Source organism: Lycium barbarum, chromosome 11 (assembly GCF_019175385.1).
Source record: "Lycium barbarum isolate Lr01 chromosome 11, ASM1917538v2, whole genome shotgun sequence".
Lineage (NCBI taxonomy): Eukaryota > Viridiplantae > Streptophyta > Magnoliopsida > Solanales > Solanaceae > Lycium > Lycium barbarum.
The window spans coordinates 6238751-6259840 of record NC_083347.1 but is presented as its reverse complement, the minus strand read 5'-3'; the positions used below and the strand labels follow the sequence as shown (position 1 = coordinate 6259840).

Here is a 21090-nt window from a genome sequence, read left to right as displayed (position 1 = left end):
ATTGTTTGTATATTTTGCAAAGGATACCGCGATTCTCCTTAGTGAGTCTCCATATTTTATTTCTTTTCCTCTTATGTTTTCTCTTAATTTCTCAATTATTGTTAAAATTTGTCTTATTTTGGTTATGTCCGCCTCTTTTTATATTTAGTAAGTTGACAATTCAAATATTCTAAATGTCAAGTTTATAATCACAAGATTCAAAGGACATTTTATTATATTATACACATTTTTAATTTAGAACCACAAGATTCAAAAGTCTATCTTTATTTCTTAAACTTCGTGTCTAATCAAACTTAGACACTTAAATTGAGACAGAGGGACTATATGCCAAATGAAGGAAATGAAAGGACAATTGAGACACCGCGGACACGTGGGGTCTTAAAAAGTAAACACACAAGAGGTAGAATTAATGTTAAACTTCTTAAACGTATACATGTTAGTCCCTGCTTAGAGTACAATTTCATGTGCTTTTTATAATAGAGTAATAAAATGAAGTGTAGAAGGAAAGAAATATGATAACGTAAAAGTGGAATACACGTGTACAGAGAATAAGCAGCAAACCAAGTACCCCTCCGTCCCAAAAAGATTGTCTTAACTTGACTTGGCACAGAGTTTAAGAAATAAAGGAAGATTTTTGAAATGTGTGGTAAAAAACAAGCCTAGATATTTGTGTGGTTGTAAATCATCTTATAAAGTTAAATTGTTTCTAAATATAGAAAGGTGTCAATCATTTTGGGACAGACTAAAAAGAAAAGGAAGACATTTTTTTTTAGGGGGATGGAGAGAGTAGTAGTACTTGTTAAATAAAGTGGATCCACAACTCGAAAAAAAAAAGGAAAGAAATGAAGTACAATTGATATAAGTACAAATTTAGTGTACAACTTAGACAGCTTTTTGTACAATTTGTTGTTGTTGTGTTCGTCCCTCTTGGACACTTATATATATTAGAAAAAGAAAAATATTCAGCAAGAACATGTCAAAAGTGAACAAGTAAAAGTGCACGGAGGAAATTAAAATTCGTCGGAGAATTAAAATTAAAATGCATACATTTATACATGAGAAGAGAATAAATACTTAGTACTATGACATATGTCCACGTGGGATAAAAAAGTAGTTAGTTAAAGTGTACAATTTATATAGCTTTTGATACAAGCATTCATTGTGTGTATAATTTATAAAGTTTTTGGTACAAGCATTCACAACTGTGTTAGTCCCTCTTGGACACTTATATATAATAGAAATATTATTTTAAAAGCATAACTATAAATATTGATTGACCAAAATATCCTTAAAATATTAAACGACTTTTATACTCTAAAAAAAAGCTCTAATCCTCTTTTGAACATACTTCTTTAACCTAATACCTATAAGAACGTTACGAGTATTTTTATTAGTAAGCCTATTACAACTAAGATAGACGATACCTAATTAAGGTCCAAAACGTCTTACTATAGAGCATATTTCCGTAAATGCTACTAGATGGAAAAAGACTTGATTATTCCCTCTGAGCAAATATTTGATAGTCTTTCCATTGTAAGATATATATTTATATTTAATTGGATGAAGGAAATATGTAAATTAGTAATCGTCTTAACAAAAAAAATATAAATTTGAGAATGTTAAATTTTCTAATAACATCTTTTAGCTCACTATTAAAATTATTGTCTAATAACATTTTTATACCTCATAAAACAACTATAATGTAATTACAAGTAATATCACCTAACATTTCTTTTGGTGATAATTGATAAGATAATGTGCAATGCACATTCGCAGAGACTAGTGTGTGTGATTATATATATATATATATATATATATATATATATATATATATATATATATATATATATATATATATATATCTTAGGATGACTTTTAATAAATAATTAAAGGATTAAATGCTATTTGTTATGAAATATAGTAAATATAGAGTATGGATGTCCACTACACAAATATAATGCCTCTTTCATTATCTTCCACCATTTTAATGGATCTTCCACCATCTTAATGGTTCTTCCATTATCTCATATATTGAATGCATATGTAGCACTATAAATAGAGGCATAAGTTTTCATATGGGATATACTTGAACACATTTGGATGAATAAGAAATCTCTCCTCTCTTGTCTCTCTATTTCTATTGTGTTCATCCTTTACTATTGTGACTCTTTTAGCTTCATTTTACAACACGTTATCAGCACGAGTCTCTAACTTCATTACCGTCGCTCCAATCACTCCAAGTTGAATCTACTTTTTCATCTGGTATGCGTTTTTACCACCCTTCTAATATAAGTTATGCAAACAGAAAGTTAATTAGCTTCTAAGTCATCTACCAATTCTATTTTTATGCAAATATTTTTGTACCATACATTTGGTCTGTCAATTGATATTCCGCTGCCAATTCGCTTTTAGTATTCTCATGAAATAATAAATCTTTATGTGCTATAGTAGTAAACATTTAACAGTTAACAACACTAATATGGTAATTTTTATAAAACAGTACTTTAAATATATATATTGGTTGGTGGTTGTGGATTAGTTGTTCTTTTAATAAGACCATGATTATATGTTACTGTTAATTTGATTGGGTTATATTGACTACAAGTTTGAGAGAAGAAACAGGTTGTTTTGTGAAAAAATAAAATAAAAAAAGTATTGTTTGAAAAAAAAAATGTTTTTGTGAAAAAAAAAAGGAAGGTACTGTGTTTGTAAAAAGGTATTGTTTTGTGGAAATTAAACTTACTATTTTTGAGATTATGTTGTTTAACTGTATCTAACTCAAATATTTCTATGATAGTTTTGATCATCATGTCGAATTTGTCGAAGCTTGAGTTTGTGGCACTTGATATCTCGGGAAAGAATTACCTATCATGGGTACTTGATGCTGAAATTCACCTAGACGCCAAAGGTCTTGGTGCCACTATTACTCAGGATAATACAACATCAAGTCAGGACAAAGCGAAGGCAATGATTTTCCTTCGTCATCATCTGGATGAAGGATTGAAGGTTGAATACCTGACAGTGAAAGATCCACTTGAATTGTGGACTGGTTTGAAGGAAAGGTATGACCACATTAAGGTAACGGTATTGCCCAGGGCTCGTTATGAGTGGATTCACTTACGGTTACAAGATTTTAAAACTGTATGTGATTATAACTCTGCTGTCTATAGAATTACTTCCCAACTGAAATTATGTGGGGATAATATAACTGACGAGGATATGTTGGAAAAGACTCTTACGACTTTTCATGCCTCCAATTTGGTATTACAACAACAGTACCGTGAAAGGGGTTTTAAAAAGCATGTTGATTTGATATCATGTCTTCTTGTGGCTGAGCAGCACAATACCCTTTTATTGAAAAATCATGAAGCCCGTCCCACTGGAACTGCTCCATTCCCGGAAGCGAATGTGGTAGCAACACATGGCCCAACTGAAAGAAGACAAAATAATCGAGGCCATAATAATGAGCGTGGGCGTGGCAGGGGCAAGGGACGATATAATAATCGTCGTGGTGGTGGTCACCATAAAAGGGAGAACAATATGGGTTATCAAGGCAATCCTTCAAGGAACAACTGTCATCGTTGTGGTTTGAAAGGTCACTGGAAAAATGAATGCCGGGCGCCTGAACATTTTGTCAGGCTTTATCAAAATTCCTTCAAAAGAAAGGAAAATAGAGGTGGTGCCTCTTCTGCTAATGCCCGGGTGGAGTCACACATGACTTTTAAAAATAACGATGAGGCAGGGCCTTCACGAAAATATGATGATAATGTTGAAGCTAATTTGGCTTTGAAAGATGATGATTTTGATGAGCTTGATGATATTACTCATTTGGAAGTTGAAGACTTCTTTGGAGATCGAAATTGAGATTTGATCGTTTCACTGGGGAATGTGTTATGTTATTATTTTTTTTTATGTGTTTTAAGTTGTCTTTATGTTGTTTTATTTTCGAGAAGTATTTAAATTCTCTATGTTGTTTTATCTTCTGGATTAGTAATTAAGTTTTATATTGTTAGTTTCCGTATTTCTTACGATGTATTTTTGTTTTTATGAAGATAAATAAAATTCCCCAGTCTTTAATTGGATCCAAGATGAGTAATAGAGATATGTGCCTTTTGGATAGTGCTACAACTCACACTATATTAAGAGAAAAGAAATATTTCTCTCATTTGGTTATGAAAAGGGCTTGTGTTAATACAATATCTGGTAGTACAAAATTAATTGAGGGCTCTGGAAAAGCGACCTTATTACTACCTGGAGGAACAATATTGGCCATTAGTGATGCACTATATTGCAGCAAGTCTCGAAGAAACTTATTAAGTTTCAAGGTTATTCGCCAAAATGGTTATCACATTGAGACTGCCAATGAAGGAAAAGTTGAGTGCCTTTATATTATTACAATGAAAGCTGGGGAAAAGTTTGTGCATGAAAAATTACCCGCACTTTCTTCCGGGTTGTACCATACAAGTATTGGTGCGGTTGAAACACATGTTGTAGTAAATAAAAGGTTTAATGATTCTAATGATTTTATCATTTGGCATGACCGGTTGGGCCATCCCGGTTCTAGTATGATGCGCAAAATAATTAAGAATTCACATGGGCATACTTTGAAGAACCAAAAGATTCTTCAATTTAAGGAATTCTCTTGTGCTGCTTGTTCTCAAGGAAAATTGATTATTAAACCATCAGCAACTAAGGTTGGGATTGAATCCCCCGCATTTCTGGAACGTATACAAGGTGATATATGTGGGCCAATTCACCCTTCATGTGGACCATTTAAATATTATATAGTCTTGATTGATGCATCTACAAGATGGTCACATGTGTGCTTATTATCAACTTGCAATATGGCTTTTGCGAGATTGTTGGCTCAAATAATAAGGTTAAGAGCACAATTTCCAGATAATGCGATAAAGAAAATTCGTCTTGATAATGCTGGTGAGTTTACATCTCAGGCCTTTAATGATTATTGTACGGTCACGGGAATAACAGTTGAACATTCGGTTGCTCATGTTCATACTCAAAATGGTCTGGCAGAATCAATGATTAAACGCCTACAATTGATAGCTAGACCATTGCTAATGAGGACAAAACTTCCTGTTTCGGTATGGGGACATGCTATTTTGCATGCAGCAGCACTTGTGCGTATAAGGCCAACCAGTTATCATGAATTCTCCCCATTACAATTGGCTTTTGGTCAAGAGCCAAATATTTCCCATCTTCGAATTTTTGGATGTGCGGTATATGTTCCAATTGCTCCACCACAACGCACAAAGATGGGTCCCCAAAGAAGGTTGGGGATATATATTGGGTATGAATCTCCTTCAATTTTAAAATATTTAGAACCGATGACTGGAGATTTATTTACAGCAAGATTTGCCGATTGTCATTTTGATGAATCAGTATACCCAACATTAGGGGGAGAACATAAGCAGTTGGAAAAGGAGATAGATTGGAATGCATTATCACTATCTCATTTAGATCCTCGAACAAATCAATGTGAGCAAGAGGTTCAAAAGATGATTTATTTGCAAAATGTCGCAAATCAACTGCCAGATGCATTTACTAATCTTCCAAGAGTTACTAAATCTCATATTCTAGCTGCAAATACTCCAGTTCGAGTTGATGTCCCGGTAGGACAAACGGTTAATGCAAATGATTCCAGGCCACGTCTGAAATGTGGTAGACCAATCGGTTCCATGGATAAAAATCCTCGAAAAAGAAAAGAAATAAATGATCAAGATGATCATCCTGTGAGGGAAATTGCTCAAGAAGAGGCCCGAGACATAATAAATGATAAGCCCACAGAGAAGGTCCAGATACTTCAAAATAATGATAGTGAAGAGATCTCGATAAGTTATGTCTCGGCGGGGAAAAGGTGTAACCGAAATGATATTGTGGTCGACAATACTTTTGCATATAATGTTGCTGTTGAGATAATGCAACAAGATGAGGATCTTGAGCCAAAATCTGTTGATGAATGTAGACAGAGAAATGATTGGCCAAAATGGAAGGACGCAATTCAAGAAGAATTGACTTCACTTGAAAAACGTGAAGTTTTCGGACCAATAGTCCGAACACCTGAAGATGTCAAGCCAGTGGGATACAAATGGGTGTTTGTGCGAAAACGAAATGAGAAAGGTGAAGTCGTAAGATATAAAGCACGACTTGTGGCACAAGGATTTTCGCAAAGGCCTGGCATTGATTATGTGGAGACATATTCTCCTGTGGTGGATGCAATTACCTTTAGGTATCTAATAAATCTGGCAGTTCGTGAAAAGCTTGATATGCAACTGATGGATGTTATCACAGCCTATTTATATGGCTCATTGGACCAAGAAATTCTTATGAAAATCCCTGAAGGATTCAAAGTGCCCGAAGCATACAAAAGTTCGCAGGAAACCTGTTCAATAAAACTTCAGAAATCTTTATATGGATTGAAACAATCAGGGCGGATGTGGTACAATCGTCTTAGTGAATATTTGCTAAAGGAAGGATATAAAAATGATCCTATTTGTCCTTGTGTTTTTATAAGAAGATATGGGTCTGAATTTGTCATAATAGCTGTGTATGTTGATGACTTGAACATCATTGGCACTCCTAAAGAGCTTTCAAAAGCTATAGAGTGTTTGAAGAAAGAATTTGAAATGAAAGATCTAGGTAAGACAAAATTTTGTCTTGGCCTACAAATTGAGCATTTGACAAATGGAATATTTGTCCATCAATCAACATACACTGAAAAAGTTTTAAAGCGCTTTTACATGGATAAATCACATCCGTTGAGTACCCCGATGGTTGTGAGATCGCTTGACATAAATAAAGATCCATTTCGACCTAAGGATAATGATGAAGAGCTCATTGGTGATGAAACTCCATATCTCAGTGCAATTGGGGCATTGATGTATCTAGCCAATAATACCCGACCAGATATATGTTTTGCAGTAAGTTTATTGGCAAGATTCAGCTCCTCCCCAACAAAAAGACATTGGAATGGTGTTAAGCATATATTCAAATATCTTCAAGGAACAATTGATCTGGGATTATTTTATTCTTATGAATCCAAGTCAGATATGATCGGTTATGCAGATGCAGGATATTTATCTGACCCACATAAAGCCCGATCTCAAACAGGCTATTTATTTACATATGGAGGTACAGCTATATCATGGCGTTCAATGAAACAAACAATAGCTGCCACTTCTTCAAATCATGCGGAGATAATAGTCATTCATGAAGCTAGTCGGGAGTGTGTTTGGTTGAGATCAATGACTCAACATATTCAGGAAATGTGTGGTTTTATTTTGAAAAGGGATATTCCAACTATATTGTACGAAGATAATGCTGCATGTATTGCTCAACTGAAGGGAGGATACATTAAAGGAGATAGAACAAAACATATTTCACCAAAGTTCTTTTTTACTCATGATCTTGAAAAGAAAGGTGAGATAGATGTTCAACAAATTCGCTCGATCGATAATTTGGCGGATCTGTTCACTAAAGCATTACCAACCTCGACATTTGAGAAGCTGATATACAAGATTGGAATGCGTCGTCTTCGAGAATTAAAGTGATCTTTTCATCAGGGGGAGAAAATACGCGCTGCACTCTTTTTTCCTTGGTCAAGATTTTATCCCATTGGGTTTTTCTGACAAGGTTTTTAACGAGGCAGCAAATAATGTGTAACGAGGCACATATATGGACATCCAAGGGGGAGTGTTATGAAATATAGTAAATATAGAGTATGGATGTCCACTACACAAATATAATGCCTCTTCCATTATCTTCCACCATTTTAATGGATCTTCCACCATCTTAATGGTTCTTCCATTATCTTCCACCATCTTAATGGTTCTTCCATTATCTCATATATTGAATGCATATGTAGCACTATAAATAGAGGCATAAGTTTTCATATGGGATATACTTAAACACATTTGGATGAATAAGAAATCTCTCCTCTCTTGTCTCTCTATTTCTATTGTGTTCATCCTTTACTATTGTGACTCTTTTAGCTTCATTTTACAACACTATTAAGAAACCACATAACAAAAGTTCAAGGCCTATTTCATTACACAAAACAATAAAAGTAAAATGAGTCCCAAATCAAATGGAAAATGTTTCTATCAAATCCCACTAAATGCCAACATTGGGACCAACTTTACTGTTCACCACAAAGGAAATTGCCAAATAGAACTTACCACTAGCCCAGCTCATACACCAAAATGAGTCAATTTTCCGGCATGTAATAACTGGTACAGAGGAATATCGTACCAAAATGTCTACAAAGGAAAAAGTCCAACATGACAGTGTCTAAGCAAAATGTCAATAATTGCAACTACACCAACCAAAATAAAAACATGTAGACTCTTCTCAGTAAGTTATCTCGAGATAGGCCGCATCTACCAGCAACACATTATGAGTTTTCCATCCTAAACTATAGGATGCAAGAAAAAGAAATAACGTTATGATAACTAAACAGAAAATTGCTATTGCAGTACTGTAGAAACACTAAAAGCGATTTTTTATTTTTTTTTCACTCTCCCCACCTCTTTCTACTTTTGAAGGTACATGTATCCGAAGACTAGAAGTACCAGAATAGCGAGCGCAGCAGGAGCAGCCGCCCATAGCCAATAGTTTGTTGCTTTCTTGCGCTTTAGCATAGTTTTGGGAAGCTCCGAACCTCTTGCACGTGTTGCTCTATGCCTGACGGTATTCTCTTTCCGCGCCTTCAACTTGGGTGCAACGGTTGTTTCAACAGTTTCCTCCACTTTTTCCTCCTCAGCAACCTCAGTTGGTTCCTCGGTTGGTTCCAGAACAGAAGATCCGCCCTTCTTCCTCGCTCTCTTCTCACGTTCCTGAAAAAAGTTGAAAGTAATGAGACAAGTCCACGTCTAATCAGAACGTTTAAAAACCTAATAGCCTCCTATTTGGCCAAACTTCTAAAATAAGCTAATTTTTTGAAGTACTCTCCAAAAAAGTATCTTTTGGTGAGAAGCATATGTCAAGCTTTTTAAAAGTGTTTCTATGTGTATTTTCTCAAAAGTGCTTTTCAAAAAAGTACTTCCGCAAGAAGCTATTTTTTCCACTTCTCAAAAATAGCTTTTGCTTCTACTCAAAAGCACTTTTACTTCTCCTAAAAGCTTGACCAAACACCTCAAAAAGCACTTTTGGCCTTGGAAGCTTGGCTAAACAGGCTTTAAAACTACCAAAAAAAAAAAGGGTAGATTATAAGAATCAGAGGAAGGATAATTACTTTGAGTTTCTTTTCAGCTTCTAGCTGAGCTTTCTTTGCAGCTTTTGCAGCGGCTTTCTCGGCCAACTTTCGCTTCCTTTCCATAGCCTGTTTATTTTTTGCTATCTCCTCCTCTTTCTTCATCTCCTTCAGTGTTGCCTCATCAACTTCGTTTTTCTCGGGCTTAATATCCTTGGGTATGTCCAAACCATAGACTTCCTCTTCATCAACGACATCTTTTTTCTCAGTGCTTTTTGTGTTGTGCTTGCTAATCTTCTCTTTCTGTTCTTTCGGAACAGGAGCAGCATCAACGGGTGCAGGATCTTCCTTTATGGGTTTTGCATTAGTTTTTGCTGGAACCTCGGCACGGGAGACGGTAGGTGGTTCTGGTAACACAAGAGGCTTTTCATCAGGATTCCTCATCCTCCCGTCCCTGCTCAACTGCCTAATATCGAGCGACTGCAAGAGTCTTCTCTCATAGTCATCTCTAAAAGGCTTACTACCACTCCAAAGAGACATGAATTTGTCAACCTAGTGAAAGAAAAAAGGTTGACTGTCAAGGCAACATGCAAAACATGTAAATTTTGCAACTAGTGGTGAAAAATACAGCATACCTCTATAACTGAGAGCTCTTTAAGGGCTCCAACATCCTTTTGATCTGCGAGTTGCTTCACTTTGTGCAACACATTGGAGTTTTGGTAGAAAGACGAATTCTGAAAAATTGGGAGGCAATTGGTGATAAAAGTAACATCAGTTTAGAGACCTATTTCTCTTCACACTTGCAGTAATCAAAAAACATTTCAATTTTTAAAGACAGCAAACGCCCTCGAAAGATTTCGGATAGTTGATATAAACAAATCAACTGCCATCTCCCTTGAGATGTAAAATTTCCTCCTCTTTTCTGTTCCTTTTCAGGAAGTGCTTGGGGGGGGGGGGGGGGGGGGGCGCGGTAGTTAGTCAAATAAACATGGATAACGCTAGTAATTCCCATATATGATTAATCTTTAGGCATCATCTCTATAGAATTCCAGGCAACGGTTGTGTCACTTACCAGTACACCCATGAAGAGTGTATCTAGACCATTAATGTAACATTTCTAATTGCTATGATTTCCTAACAAAATAGAGTCGAGGACGGATAAAATTCTGACATCAAATTCCCACACCTTAAAAGGAAAGTACAAGAATATAGGGAGTAAACACAGGATAACAAAACAAAAACACATGATCGAACATGGAAAAGAATTACTCAAATACACCATAGATGGAACATATTACATTTAAGCCCACAAGTAGAAGCACAGTAATCGAAGTGTCTCATAAGTAATTGATTGTTGACCATTCACCAAACGCAAACAATGGGATTGAATCTGAGCATAACATATACTGCAAACCCTTTTTAGCAAAATAGTATTAAGATTTTTCAGTCAACTAGGAATCACTGCAGCATACATACCCCTTCTTCACGCTGTTTCCTCAATTCCAGAATATGTTCATAAGTTTTGTCCCTCTTCTCCACAACTTCCTTCAATTCCTCATCCAATAAGCTGATCTGCTTGCTTATGCCATCAATCTGATCATCTATTTGCTTAAGCTTGGCCTTAACCTCCTGTTGCCCCTTCCGAACTCCATCCAAACCAACACTCATAAGCTACAACAACAGAAGAGGGTTAGCAAGTTACCTCAGCCACATTACAGAAAGATAACATGATAAGATTCAGGCATGAAAGCTAGTTATTTTGCATCTTTATAAGAGAAACATAACCTAAAGGCCTTACTTTGACCTGGTTCTGGATTGATTCTTTTTCACCCATCGCCTCATGAATCTGTGCCCTTGTAGCAGCAACATTTTTAACATCTTTCCTTGTTCCTTCAAGTTGTTTGATTTCTCGGAGAATTTGCTTCTCTTCGGTTAGAGGAATGCTTTCATGCTGAATGCGGTACTGCAGACTCTTGATCTACAAAATTGCCAGAATGAAAATGTCATATTATAATTGTAGATGAATGCAAATGAAGACAAAACAAACCTATGAAATAAAGTTATAAACGAGTGCTTACAAGATTATTCAGCTCCTGCTCGGATGAACACACCACAGGACCCCTCTCTCGGCCAGCATTCCTAGAAACGCCGAGCTTTCCCAGGGCCTCTCGCAGAGGTTCCATTTCCTTTTTTTTATCATCAATAGCACTCCAAAATTCCTTATTCTCAGCACCAAGGGCTTTCCTTTGTTCAATTACCTTTGATCGTTCAGCCTGAAAATACTCAAAGACTATTTAGTTACAGCAGGCATACTCCTGCAAAACTAGAAATAGGACAAATTTGGCAACTAGCAAAATGGACCACGCAATTAGCAATATCAAATTACCAAAGCTTGCTGAATTTGAGAAAAGTAGTTAAAAGTGCGGGATAACAAGGTCTTTCATATTTGACTTACCCTTTTGGCCTTTAATTTTTCAATGATCTGAGATCTTGCTTGGTTCTTTTTCTGTAGCTCTTTTTCAGCCAGTTCAATTTTGGCCTTCAGTTTCGGGTCTTCAAATCTCCGGAATTTAACAGTATAGAACGAATGAATCTGCTTAGGTTCAGGCCAGTCCTCAACTGCATCCTTCGGAACATTGCTCACAGGAATTTTGCTTACTTCCTCCTTCTTAGGTTCTTCAGTACCATGAGAGCCAAATTTTATTGGCTCGGTAATCCCCGAACCATGATTCGTCTTTCCATTTTCTTTCAGAAGATTGATCTGTTCACTTCCAGCTTCAACTGGAACATGAACTAACTTAGCTTCCACATCTATCCCCATTATTTCAATGAAATACAAATCAAAATGTGCCTGATCCTGAAACAACCATTGAACACACATTAGCAAATCTATGTACAAACTACTACAAAGTGAGAAAGATTCATCACGACGATACACCATAATAATTGAAAAGCCATCTGTTTACTGCTACGCAAAATTGAAAGCAAGGTGGACTAAACTTTTAAACCATTGATGCAGATTCAGCCCACGGGATCATAATAATCCATGATCAAAAGCTATTAAGCATTAAAAATTAGATCTTAGATTAAACACAACATCATCTCAGAAGCTGGGCACAGAAAAAGACAATCTCATATACATAAACGGCAATCAGCAAGGGAAATCGAATCAGAAAAAGACATCATCTTCTCAGAAGCTGCGCACAAAGAAAGACAATCTCATATACATAAACAGCAATCAAACAGGGAAATCGAATAAGAAAAATCCCATAAACCTTAAAGGACGAGAGAAAACAGCATACAAACAATTCCATGTTCGAAATCAAAAGTAAAGATTAGATCTTTAACAAAGAAAAAGTCAATCCGATCGAAATCAAAGATCATCTGTGCATTGATGCAACCCAAAGCAAAAACAAAACGAAAAATCAGTTGAAATCGCCAAGTACAATCAGTAAACATATAGCAAGAGCACAAAAAAGATCAGATTTTTGCATGAAGAACAGCTAATTTAGCAACCCTCCTCACAGAAACCAAAACCCACATCATTAATACTAAAAATTAAAAGATCAATCAGTAGACATATAGCAAGAGCACAAAAAAGATCAGATTTTTTTACATCAAGAACTGATAAATTCAGTAACATTCCTCTTAGAAAACAAAACCCACATCATTAATGCTAAAAATTAAAAAAATCAATCAGTAGCATATAGCAAGAGCACAAAAAAGATCAGATTTTTGCATCAAGAACTGCTAAATTTAAACAACCTCATTAATATTAAAGATTAAAGAGAACAATCAGTATACATATAGCAAGAGCACAAAAAAGATCAGATTTTTTACATCAAGAACTGATAAATTTAGCAACCCTCCTCTCAAAAAACAAACCCCACATCATAAATACTAAAATTAAAGACAATGGAACAAAAACTACCTTAAAAGGATCAAGATCAGTACAGATCGAAAGAAATAGAAAAAAAGAACATAAACCCAAAAAAAAAAAAAAAAGGTAAACTCAGAAGAAGTAATGAAGAAAAGAATCAACTGAATTGACAAAATGACACAGAAATAGTGAAGACTTACAGAGTATAGGAAAAACTAAGGCAGAGATTTAGAGAAAAAAAAGACTGCTATCCCTCCCTTGTACCCTTTTTGACAAAATTTAGAGTTTTTTTTTTTTTTTTTTTTTTGAGAGAAAAGAGTCAGACCCCCTTCAGATCTCCTCTCTCTCTCTCTCTCTCTATAGTAATTCTCTTGAGAATAGTATTGAGAGATAAATTAGCAATACATATTTTTGCTATAAATGCTAAAAATTGGAGAGAGAAGAAAGATTGATTTTTTTTTTTTCTTTTTTTAAGAGAGAGTGGGGGATAGGTGGGGGAGCGAGGAGATTATGGTCACTTTCACTGTTACGATAAGTCTTTAAATATTAGCCGTTTTTGAAGAAGCAGTAAAGAAAGGGATGTGTGATATTTTTGTCCATTTTTAGCTTATTCTTTTCTTTTTACAGACGGTAAATACATTAAGACCCGGTTTGGATCGACTTATTTTATGTGTTTTTAAGCCAAAATAGCTTTTAAGCACTTTTATAGTATTTAGATAAAATAAAAAAGTATTTTTAAGTATTTGTTTTTAAGCCAAAATAACAAAAATAAGCCAAAAGCTATAAGCTACAATTCCTAAACTATGACTTTTGGCTTATAATAGCCTGTTTGGCCAAGCTTCTAAAAACAACTTATTTTAAAAAGTATTTTTGGCTAAAAACAGTTTTTGTTTGGCCAATTAATTTAAAAAGTACTTTTGAGAAGTAATTAGTGTTTGGCCAAGCTTTTAAAAAGTGCTTCTATGTGTATTTTTCTCAAAAGTACTTTTCAAAAAAGTGCTTTTGGGCAAAAGCTATTTTTTTTAGCTTCTGAAAAACTGCTTCTGCTACTCCCCAAAAGCACTTATTTTCTCCCAAAAGCTTGGCCAAACACCTCACTTTTTTTAAAATAAGTACTTATTTAAAAAATAAGTACTTTTGGAGGGAAAATAAGCTTGGCCAAACGGGCTATAAGTCAAAAGCCATAATTCCATTCAAACGGGCTCTAATTCATGTGTAGCGTGTAGGGATCTGGTAGTTCAATTAGTTAGCTACTTAAACTTTCATCTTATTGGTGAGGGTTTGAATTCCCACGTTGTAATCCCCTCTCATTTCCCCTTCCCCTACCCCTGTGTAATAAAAAAAATAAAAAATAAAAACTGTGTGCAACTTACTATAAATAATTAATGCTATCTTAATTCCACGCTCCGTTAGTCTTAAATTATTTGTCGTGATTATTAAAAATTGTTGTGTTAAATTATTTACCATTTTAGAAGTTTAAGATTCAATTAATTATTTTTTTTCTCATTTTTCTTAGTAGAATTTTGCCATTAATGAAGATGATACATAAATAGAGTAAACATTTACTGGAGAGAGATAATAACTTAGACAAAAATAAAGATAAAGTAATCAAATATTGTTAATATTTCTTAAATGGTGTTTAAAACAAAAAAGTGATAGATAATTTGAGCCGGAGGAAGTGCTTATTATTATGGACTAAAAGAAACTTAAAATGGGCCGAAGGATTTCGTGTTAAGAGTCCATTTGAATTAGCTGATTAGAAGTAGTTAATAAATCTCCAGCGCTGAAAAACACTTTTTGCTACTAAATCAGATTTTATAATAAACAATTATGTCTAGGTAGAAGTATTAAAATTGATAATAAATAATTAATATGCCAGGTAAGAAGATATTGATTATCATTTTTACAATTAAAATAACAAAAATCCTTAAAAGTATTTACAAAAAATATATCTATAAAGTATGTTACATCAAAATGAATGAGTAACGAAAATGGGATAGAGAGCTAAGCAAAAGTTATGTTTAAAAAGGTACTTCAAGATTATTAGGAACAAAAAGATGGTCAAACAAAAATAGCTTATAATAAATTTATAACCTTAGGCAAGTACCTTCTAAATCAGCTCAACATGTCAGCAAAAGATGAAAATACTGACAACTAATTTTTTGTGTTTTAACTGTAAAACTTATGATTCACTCTTTCCAAATGCATCACATGCTTACCAATTTCTTAACCATAATTTTCACACCTCAAACAGAAATATGCCAAATTGTGATTATTTTATTTTCCTTTAAGAGGTACTCAAGGCACTGCAAGAGCAATGCTCTTTTCTTTTCTTTTTTTTCTTTTTTTCTTTTTTTGTGGAAACAGAAGCAACAAAAACTAATAAACTTGGTAGTTCTCCAGGTGTTTGAGTAAAATGTGTAGAAATACTTTTAATTCTATAGAATTAAGTAAAAATTAATCTCCACAACTCTAGTTTGGATCTTAATGAAAACTACTTTTGGGCCTAATATTGTGGTGATTTTGAAAAAATGAATTTGGCTTTTGAAGTTGTTTAGTTTTTAGAATTAGACAACACATGTGGTGGTGTGTGATATGTATCACTTGTACCAATTCAAACAGTTGAAAAAAGAGCTTGTATAAATCGAAAATTATTTTTGTAAAGCACTACTGAGGAGTATATGCTCTCACTAAAAAACTTCTTGTACAATAACCATAAAAATGGACTGTTCATTCTCAATGAGTATTATTTTCTATTTTCTCATTACAGAATAAAGAAAGAAAAATACGAAAGGGAAGTAGGGAACGTATAGAAAATCTTAGTTTCCCACTCGCAAGTCTAGCAAAACAATTGCATACGTGAGAGTATAATTTTTAAAAGGGTAAGAAAAAAGTTCTTTTTGAATTTGCAAGTGGCACACTTGATTAAAAAAAAAAATTAGCAGAAAAGAAAACTGGGAATATATTAGGTCCATATTTCAAGTGTGAAACAATATAATAATGACAGTAATGAGGCACACGACACCGAAGTTATTTAAATTCAATTCTCTAAATATAATAACATTAACTATGCTTCAATCCCAAAAAAAAAAAAGGAAGGAAAAAAAAATACTATGCTTCAATCCTGAATAAATTTGGATATGCTGTACAAATTCTCATTTTTCATTTAAGCTTATATCACATCATTATCATACTAAGTAAAATAGAAGTGAAAAATAGGTTAAAAAAATTATTACAACCGAAAGAGTTCTCTAACAAGTCTAAAATTTATCTTCAACTAATAGCTACGGTATCATTTATATAAATCTTTTTCTTATATTATAGCATATCTTTAGCTAAGTCCGCATGATACCAAATATTTATAGCTCTTTTGATACTAAAATACAATAAATTCTAAGCATTTGTTGATTTTTCTTTATTTTCCTATTTACCAATTCACAAAGTGTCAAAGATCCCATTTGAATTGAAAAAAAAATAATACATTTGGTTTGTCATTTTGCCCCCTTTTTTTTTGTTTCTATGCTTGGAATTCTAACGGCATTCGAACACGGACATTCGAGATATTCAGTGGGTCACAAGAGAACCAAAACAGTATTTTGCTTTTTTCTGTTTGGTTAGGATTCTGAGTTTTTTCATTTTTGGTGGGGTGTGTGTGTGTTCCATAACACAAAAACACGTGTTTCGGTGTTTGGTTTGAACCTTAACTTTTAGTACCTCCTTCAACACGTCATATGTCCGTCGATGATTACGAGAATGTAACCCACATCTTTATGAAATACCAATTTTGCCCTTGAGTACTTTCACAAAATGGGAGATATGAGTTGTTATAGCAATATTATAGGCTTATAGGTAACAATCAGATAAGAGGTGGCCCATTGGATCAGATAGTTGTAGAAGTAGAGGATCAATCTAGTCTAGATTCTGAAGTCCCACTATCTTTCACACTGTACGCCAACCAACCCCCTATCCCCAACATTAAGCCATAAATTTTTTTTTTTTTTTTATAATTATCAAACATTCGATATGTATTGATCTCTGATTATAATCAAATGAGACTCTCGTTTCTTTTATTTACTAGATGGCTTATGCCCGTGCGCACACTTCGAATTATAGTGTATTTATGTATATGTAGTTGTGTTTAGATAGTGATAATATATATATATACTATATTCAAAATACGATTAATATAATATTGTAGTTTGTGCTCCGTATCTAAAAATTTATTTTATTCGTGTTTGCTACGAAAATTTATTAATGTTTTTTAAAAGAAAACTATTTTCCTCTCTTTGAGATAAAATAATAGCAATATTTAAGCATCAGTTGATACTTTCAATTTTAAGCATGGGTCTAAACCCATGTTTTATATAATTTTTTTTTTATATTGCTTGGTGTTTTTTTTAAGCATGAGCCCACCCTTTTGGACATTATTAGTTTGCACTATTTTTATGCATATAATATATATATATATATCAAAACACGATTAATATAACATTATAGTTCGTGTTTCGTATCTAAAACTTTATTATATTAGTGTTTGCTATGAATACAAAGTCTGCACTTTTTTTGACATTGTTTGTTTTTTTAATATGGGATTCACTTTTTTTTTATATTGCTTGATTTTGTTAATATGGAGTCCACCTTTTTTTTTTCCCGTGAGTTTGGAATGGTGAGTTCCACTTTATTTACTTTTTTTTTTTAAATATTGGTTGGTGTTTTTTTTTATTTTTTAATATTGGTTGGTGTTTAATATGGGGACCACATTTTTTTTTTAAATGCTTAATTGGTTGGTGTTTTTTTTGAATTTTTTAATATTGGTTGGTGTTTAATACACGGACCACACTTTTTTTTAAGTATTTTAAGTATGTTGCTGTACAATAATTTCATTTGCTCCCACTAATGGGTTGATACGCATGTGGCAATAAATCCTTCATTATTGATTTAATTGTTTGATTTTCTAAGCACTTTTGTATTTTAAGTATGTTACTGTACAATAATTCCATTTGCTCCCTCTAATGGGTTGATACGCATGTGGCGATGAATCCATCAGGCTATATGGGCCCAATTTTTTTTTTTCAAGAATTGGAAAACGGATATATATATAAGTATTTTAAGTATGTTGTTGTACAATAATTTCATTTGCTCTTACTAATGGGTTGATACGCATGTGGCAATAAATCCATCATTATTGATTTAATTGTTTGACTTTCTAAGCATTTTTGTATTTTAAATATGTTGTTGTACAATAATTTCATTTGCTCCCTCTCAAAAATTGCAAAACGGATATATATATAAGTATTTTAAGTATGTTGTTGTACAATAATTTCATTTGCTCCCACTAATGGGTTGATACGCATGTGGCAATAAATCCATCATTATTGATTTTCTAAGCATTTTTGTATTTTAAGTATGTTGTTGTACAATAATTTCATTTGCTCCCTCTAATGGGTTGATACGCATGTGGCAATGAATCCATCATTATTGATTTAATTGTTTGATTTTCTAAGCACTTTTTTTTAACATTGTTTGTTTTTTAATATGGGATTCACTTTTTTTTTAATATTGCTTGATTTTGTTAATATGGGATTTACTTTTTTTTTCCGTGAGTTTGGATGTGGTGGGTTCCATTTTTTTTTTAATTACTAGTTGGTGTTTAATATGGGGCCCACAATTTTAAAAAAAATATATTAGTAGTTGTTTAAAATATGTGGGCCACAATTTTTTTTTTTTTAAATATTAGTAGTTGTTTTTAAATATTAGTAGTTATTTAAAATGTGTGGGCCCACAATTTATTTTTTAAAATATTAGTTGTTGTTTTTAAATATTAGTAGTTGTTTAAAATATGTAGGCTCACAATTTTTGTTTTTGGGCCCACAAACGGACGACAAAACCTGACTACGAAGAAGTGAGGAAACTCACTCTTCTAAATAGTTAGAATTAGTTCCTATCATTTTTTAACTTTGTGAATGATATAAACCTGCCATTATTCTATACGGGTTAAATTGAGCCCACTTTGTTAAAGTAGGAGTAGAAACGAGACAATTTTTAATGAAGGGTAAAATCATTTCATTTCGGATATTCAAGATATGTTTTTTACCTTTTATCCTTTTTTATAACAATCTGATAGTCACTCTGTGTCAAAAAGATTGTCTTACTGATTTACAATCACACAAATATCTAAGGCTTATTTTGAATCACGCATTTCAAAAGTTTTTCTTTATTTCTGAAACTCCGTGTCAAATCAAACTAAGATAATCTTTTTGAGACGGAGAAAGTGTTAAATATTCATTGATCTGACTAATTGAATTTGTGGCTGCATATGCATAGAAATTAGGGAAAATGGCCTGATTTACCCCTCTACTATTGGAAATAGTCCACATTTACACCCTTTATACTTTCGGCACAAATTTGCCCCTACCTTTACCTAAGTAGCAATATTTGGCCCCCGTTTGGATGACAGTCCACTGTGGCAATTAAGCTTCCACGTGGCCTGACATTTGGATGAGGTGGCATGCCACGTGACATGTCACCTCACCACCCTCTCCCCTCTCCATTTCTTTCTTCTATCTCCAACCAAAGCCACCTCCGACCTTCCCACCGCCGCCCTCAAATTCATTCGAAATAACCATCTTATTTTCAAAACTTTCAGGCATTCAATACCCAAATGTTGTATTTTCACACAATGATGAAACCCCTTTTCTTAATCTTTCACATTATCGTAGAGATTTAGCAGAAAGATTAGCAATGATGTTAATGCTTACAAGAGTTAAAAGACATTCTTTTATGTTATTGAAAGATTTAAACTTTTTATCTAAAAGTATCTTCAGATTTGTCAAATGGGTTTTAAGAATTTTAATGGTTGTAAGGTTTTTGGGTTGGAGATAAATGGACAGTATCCGGGTAAAGTGATAGTAGTGGCGGTTATGGTGATTCCGGTGAGATGGGTTAGTGAAAAAGAAGATATAATTGTTGGAGGAGATGGTGGTGGGGTATGGCTTCAATGGTGGTTGAAGGTGGCTTTGTTTGTTTGTAGAAGAAAGAAATGGAGAGGGGAGAGGGTGGTGAGGTGGCATGTCACGTGGCATGCCACCTCATCCAAATGTCAGGCCACGTGGAAGTTTAATTGCCACGGTGGACTTCCATCCAAACGGGGGGCAAATATTGCTACTTAGGTAACGGTAGAGGCAAAAATGAGCCGAAAGTATAACATGGGTAAATGTGAACTATTTTTAATAGTAGAGGGGCAAATCAGACCCTTTTCCCTAGAAATTATTATTAAAGGGTAACATTCCCTGCCAAAAGTTCCTCCATTTTTAAAGATGGACTCTGAGACTTCATCAAATAACAGGGATGGATCCATCCATCACTAATTTTGATAAGAAAATAAAAACAAAACTCTCCATCATTAATTTTGAATAAAATGGGAAGCTGAAAACAAATTAAGAAAAGTTGATCTTATTGATTGGAAAATAGAGGGTTGGAGGATCCCAAGTTCAGATAAAGCCATAAAGGTAAGGGTTAAAGCATAGTATTAATTACCATTAAAAAATTAAATACTCTTAAATGATAAATATTCACATAGTTTACCCCAAATAAATTGATATTAACACATGCGTCATTGACATGGATCCGTTTTACTATGTTTTTCATCTAATAGTTAATTAGTAAATACAATATATGCTCCGCTTGTTTCTCACTGGCCATGTGCACCTATTGCATGGCTAATCTGTATACAATCCCTATCAAATGTCTACCAGATTATATTAGCTTAAACTCATTTAATTTTGTTAAGATTAAGACATTTGAATTTAAATACATATCTGAATATTATGATGTTATATTAGTAAATTTATATAAAAACTAAACAATCTGCATGAAATGTTGATAATTAATGAAGTTGAGGGGTTAAAGGTGTGTCTTGACGCGTTATAATTAAACCATTCCAAGCCAATTGAGAATGTTACTGTGGATTAATCTTGTAAATTACAAAACTAGCATCAAAATT

General features: G+C 33.7%; 2 protein-coding genes across 2 annotated transcripts; one reads left to right on the top strand and one right to left on the bottom strand.

Moving 5' to 3' along the window:
* Positions 1-2808: 2808 nt before the first annotated feature.
* On the top strand, positions 2809-3864 carry LOC132619365 (uncharacterized). The gene has a single exon (XM_060334296.1). It carries the CDS (start codon positions 2809-2811, stop codon positions 3862-3864), a length of 1056 nt encoding a protein of 351 aa, XP_060190279.1.
* Positions 3865-8220: 4356 nt separating this feature from the next.
* On the bottom strand, positions 8221-13477 carry LOC132619898 (proton pump-interactor 1-like). Its single transcript, XM_060334656.1, has 8 exons — positions 13289-13477; positions 11664-12065; positions 11287-11481; positions 11007-11186; positions 10685-10879; positions 9844-9942; positions 9251-9760; positions 8221-8852 (listed from the first exon to the last, which is right to left on the bottom strand). Exons 2-8 carry the CDS (start codon positions 12027-12029, stop codon positions 8550-8552), a joined length of 1848 nt encoding a protein of 615 aa, XP_060190639.1. The 5' UTR covers positions 12030-12065; positions 13289-13477; the 3' UTR covers positions 8221-8549.
* Between the last annotated feature and the right edge of the window lie 7613 nt (positions 13478-21090).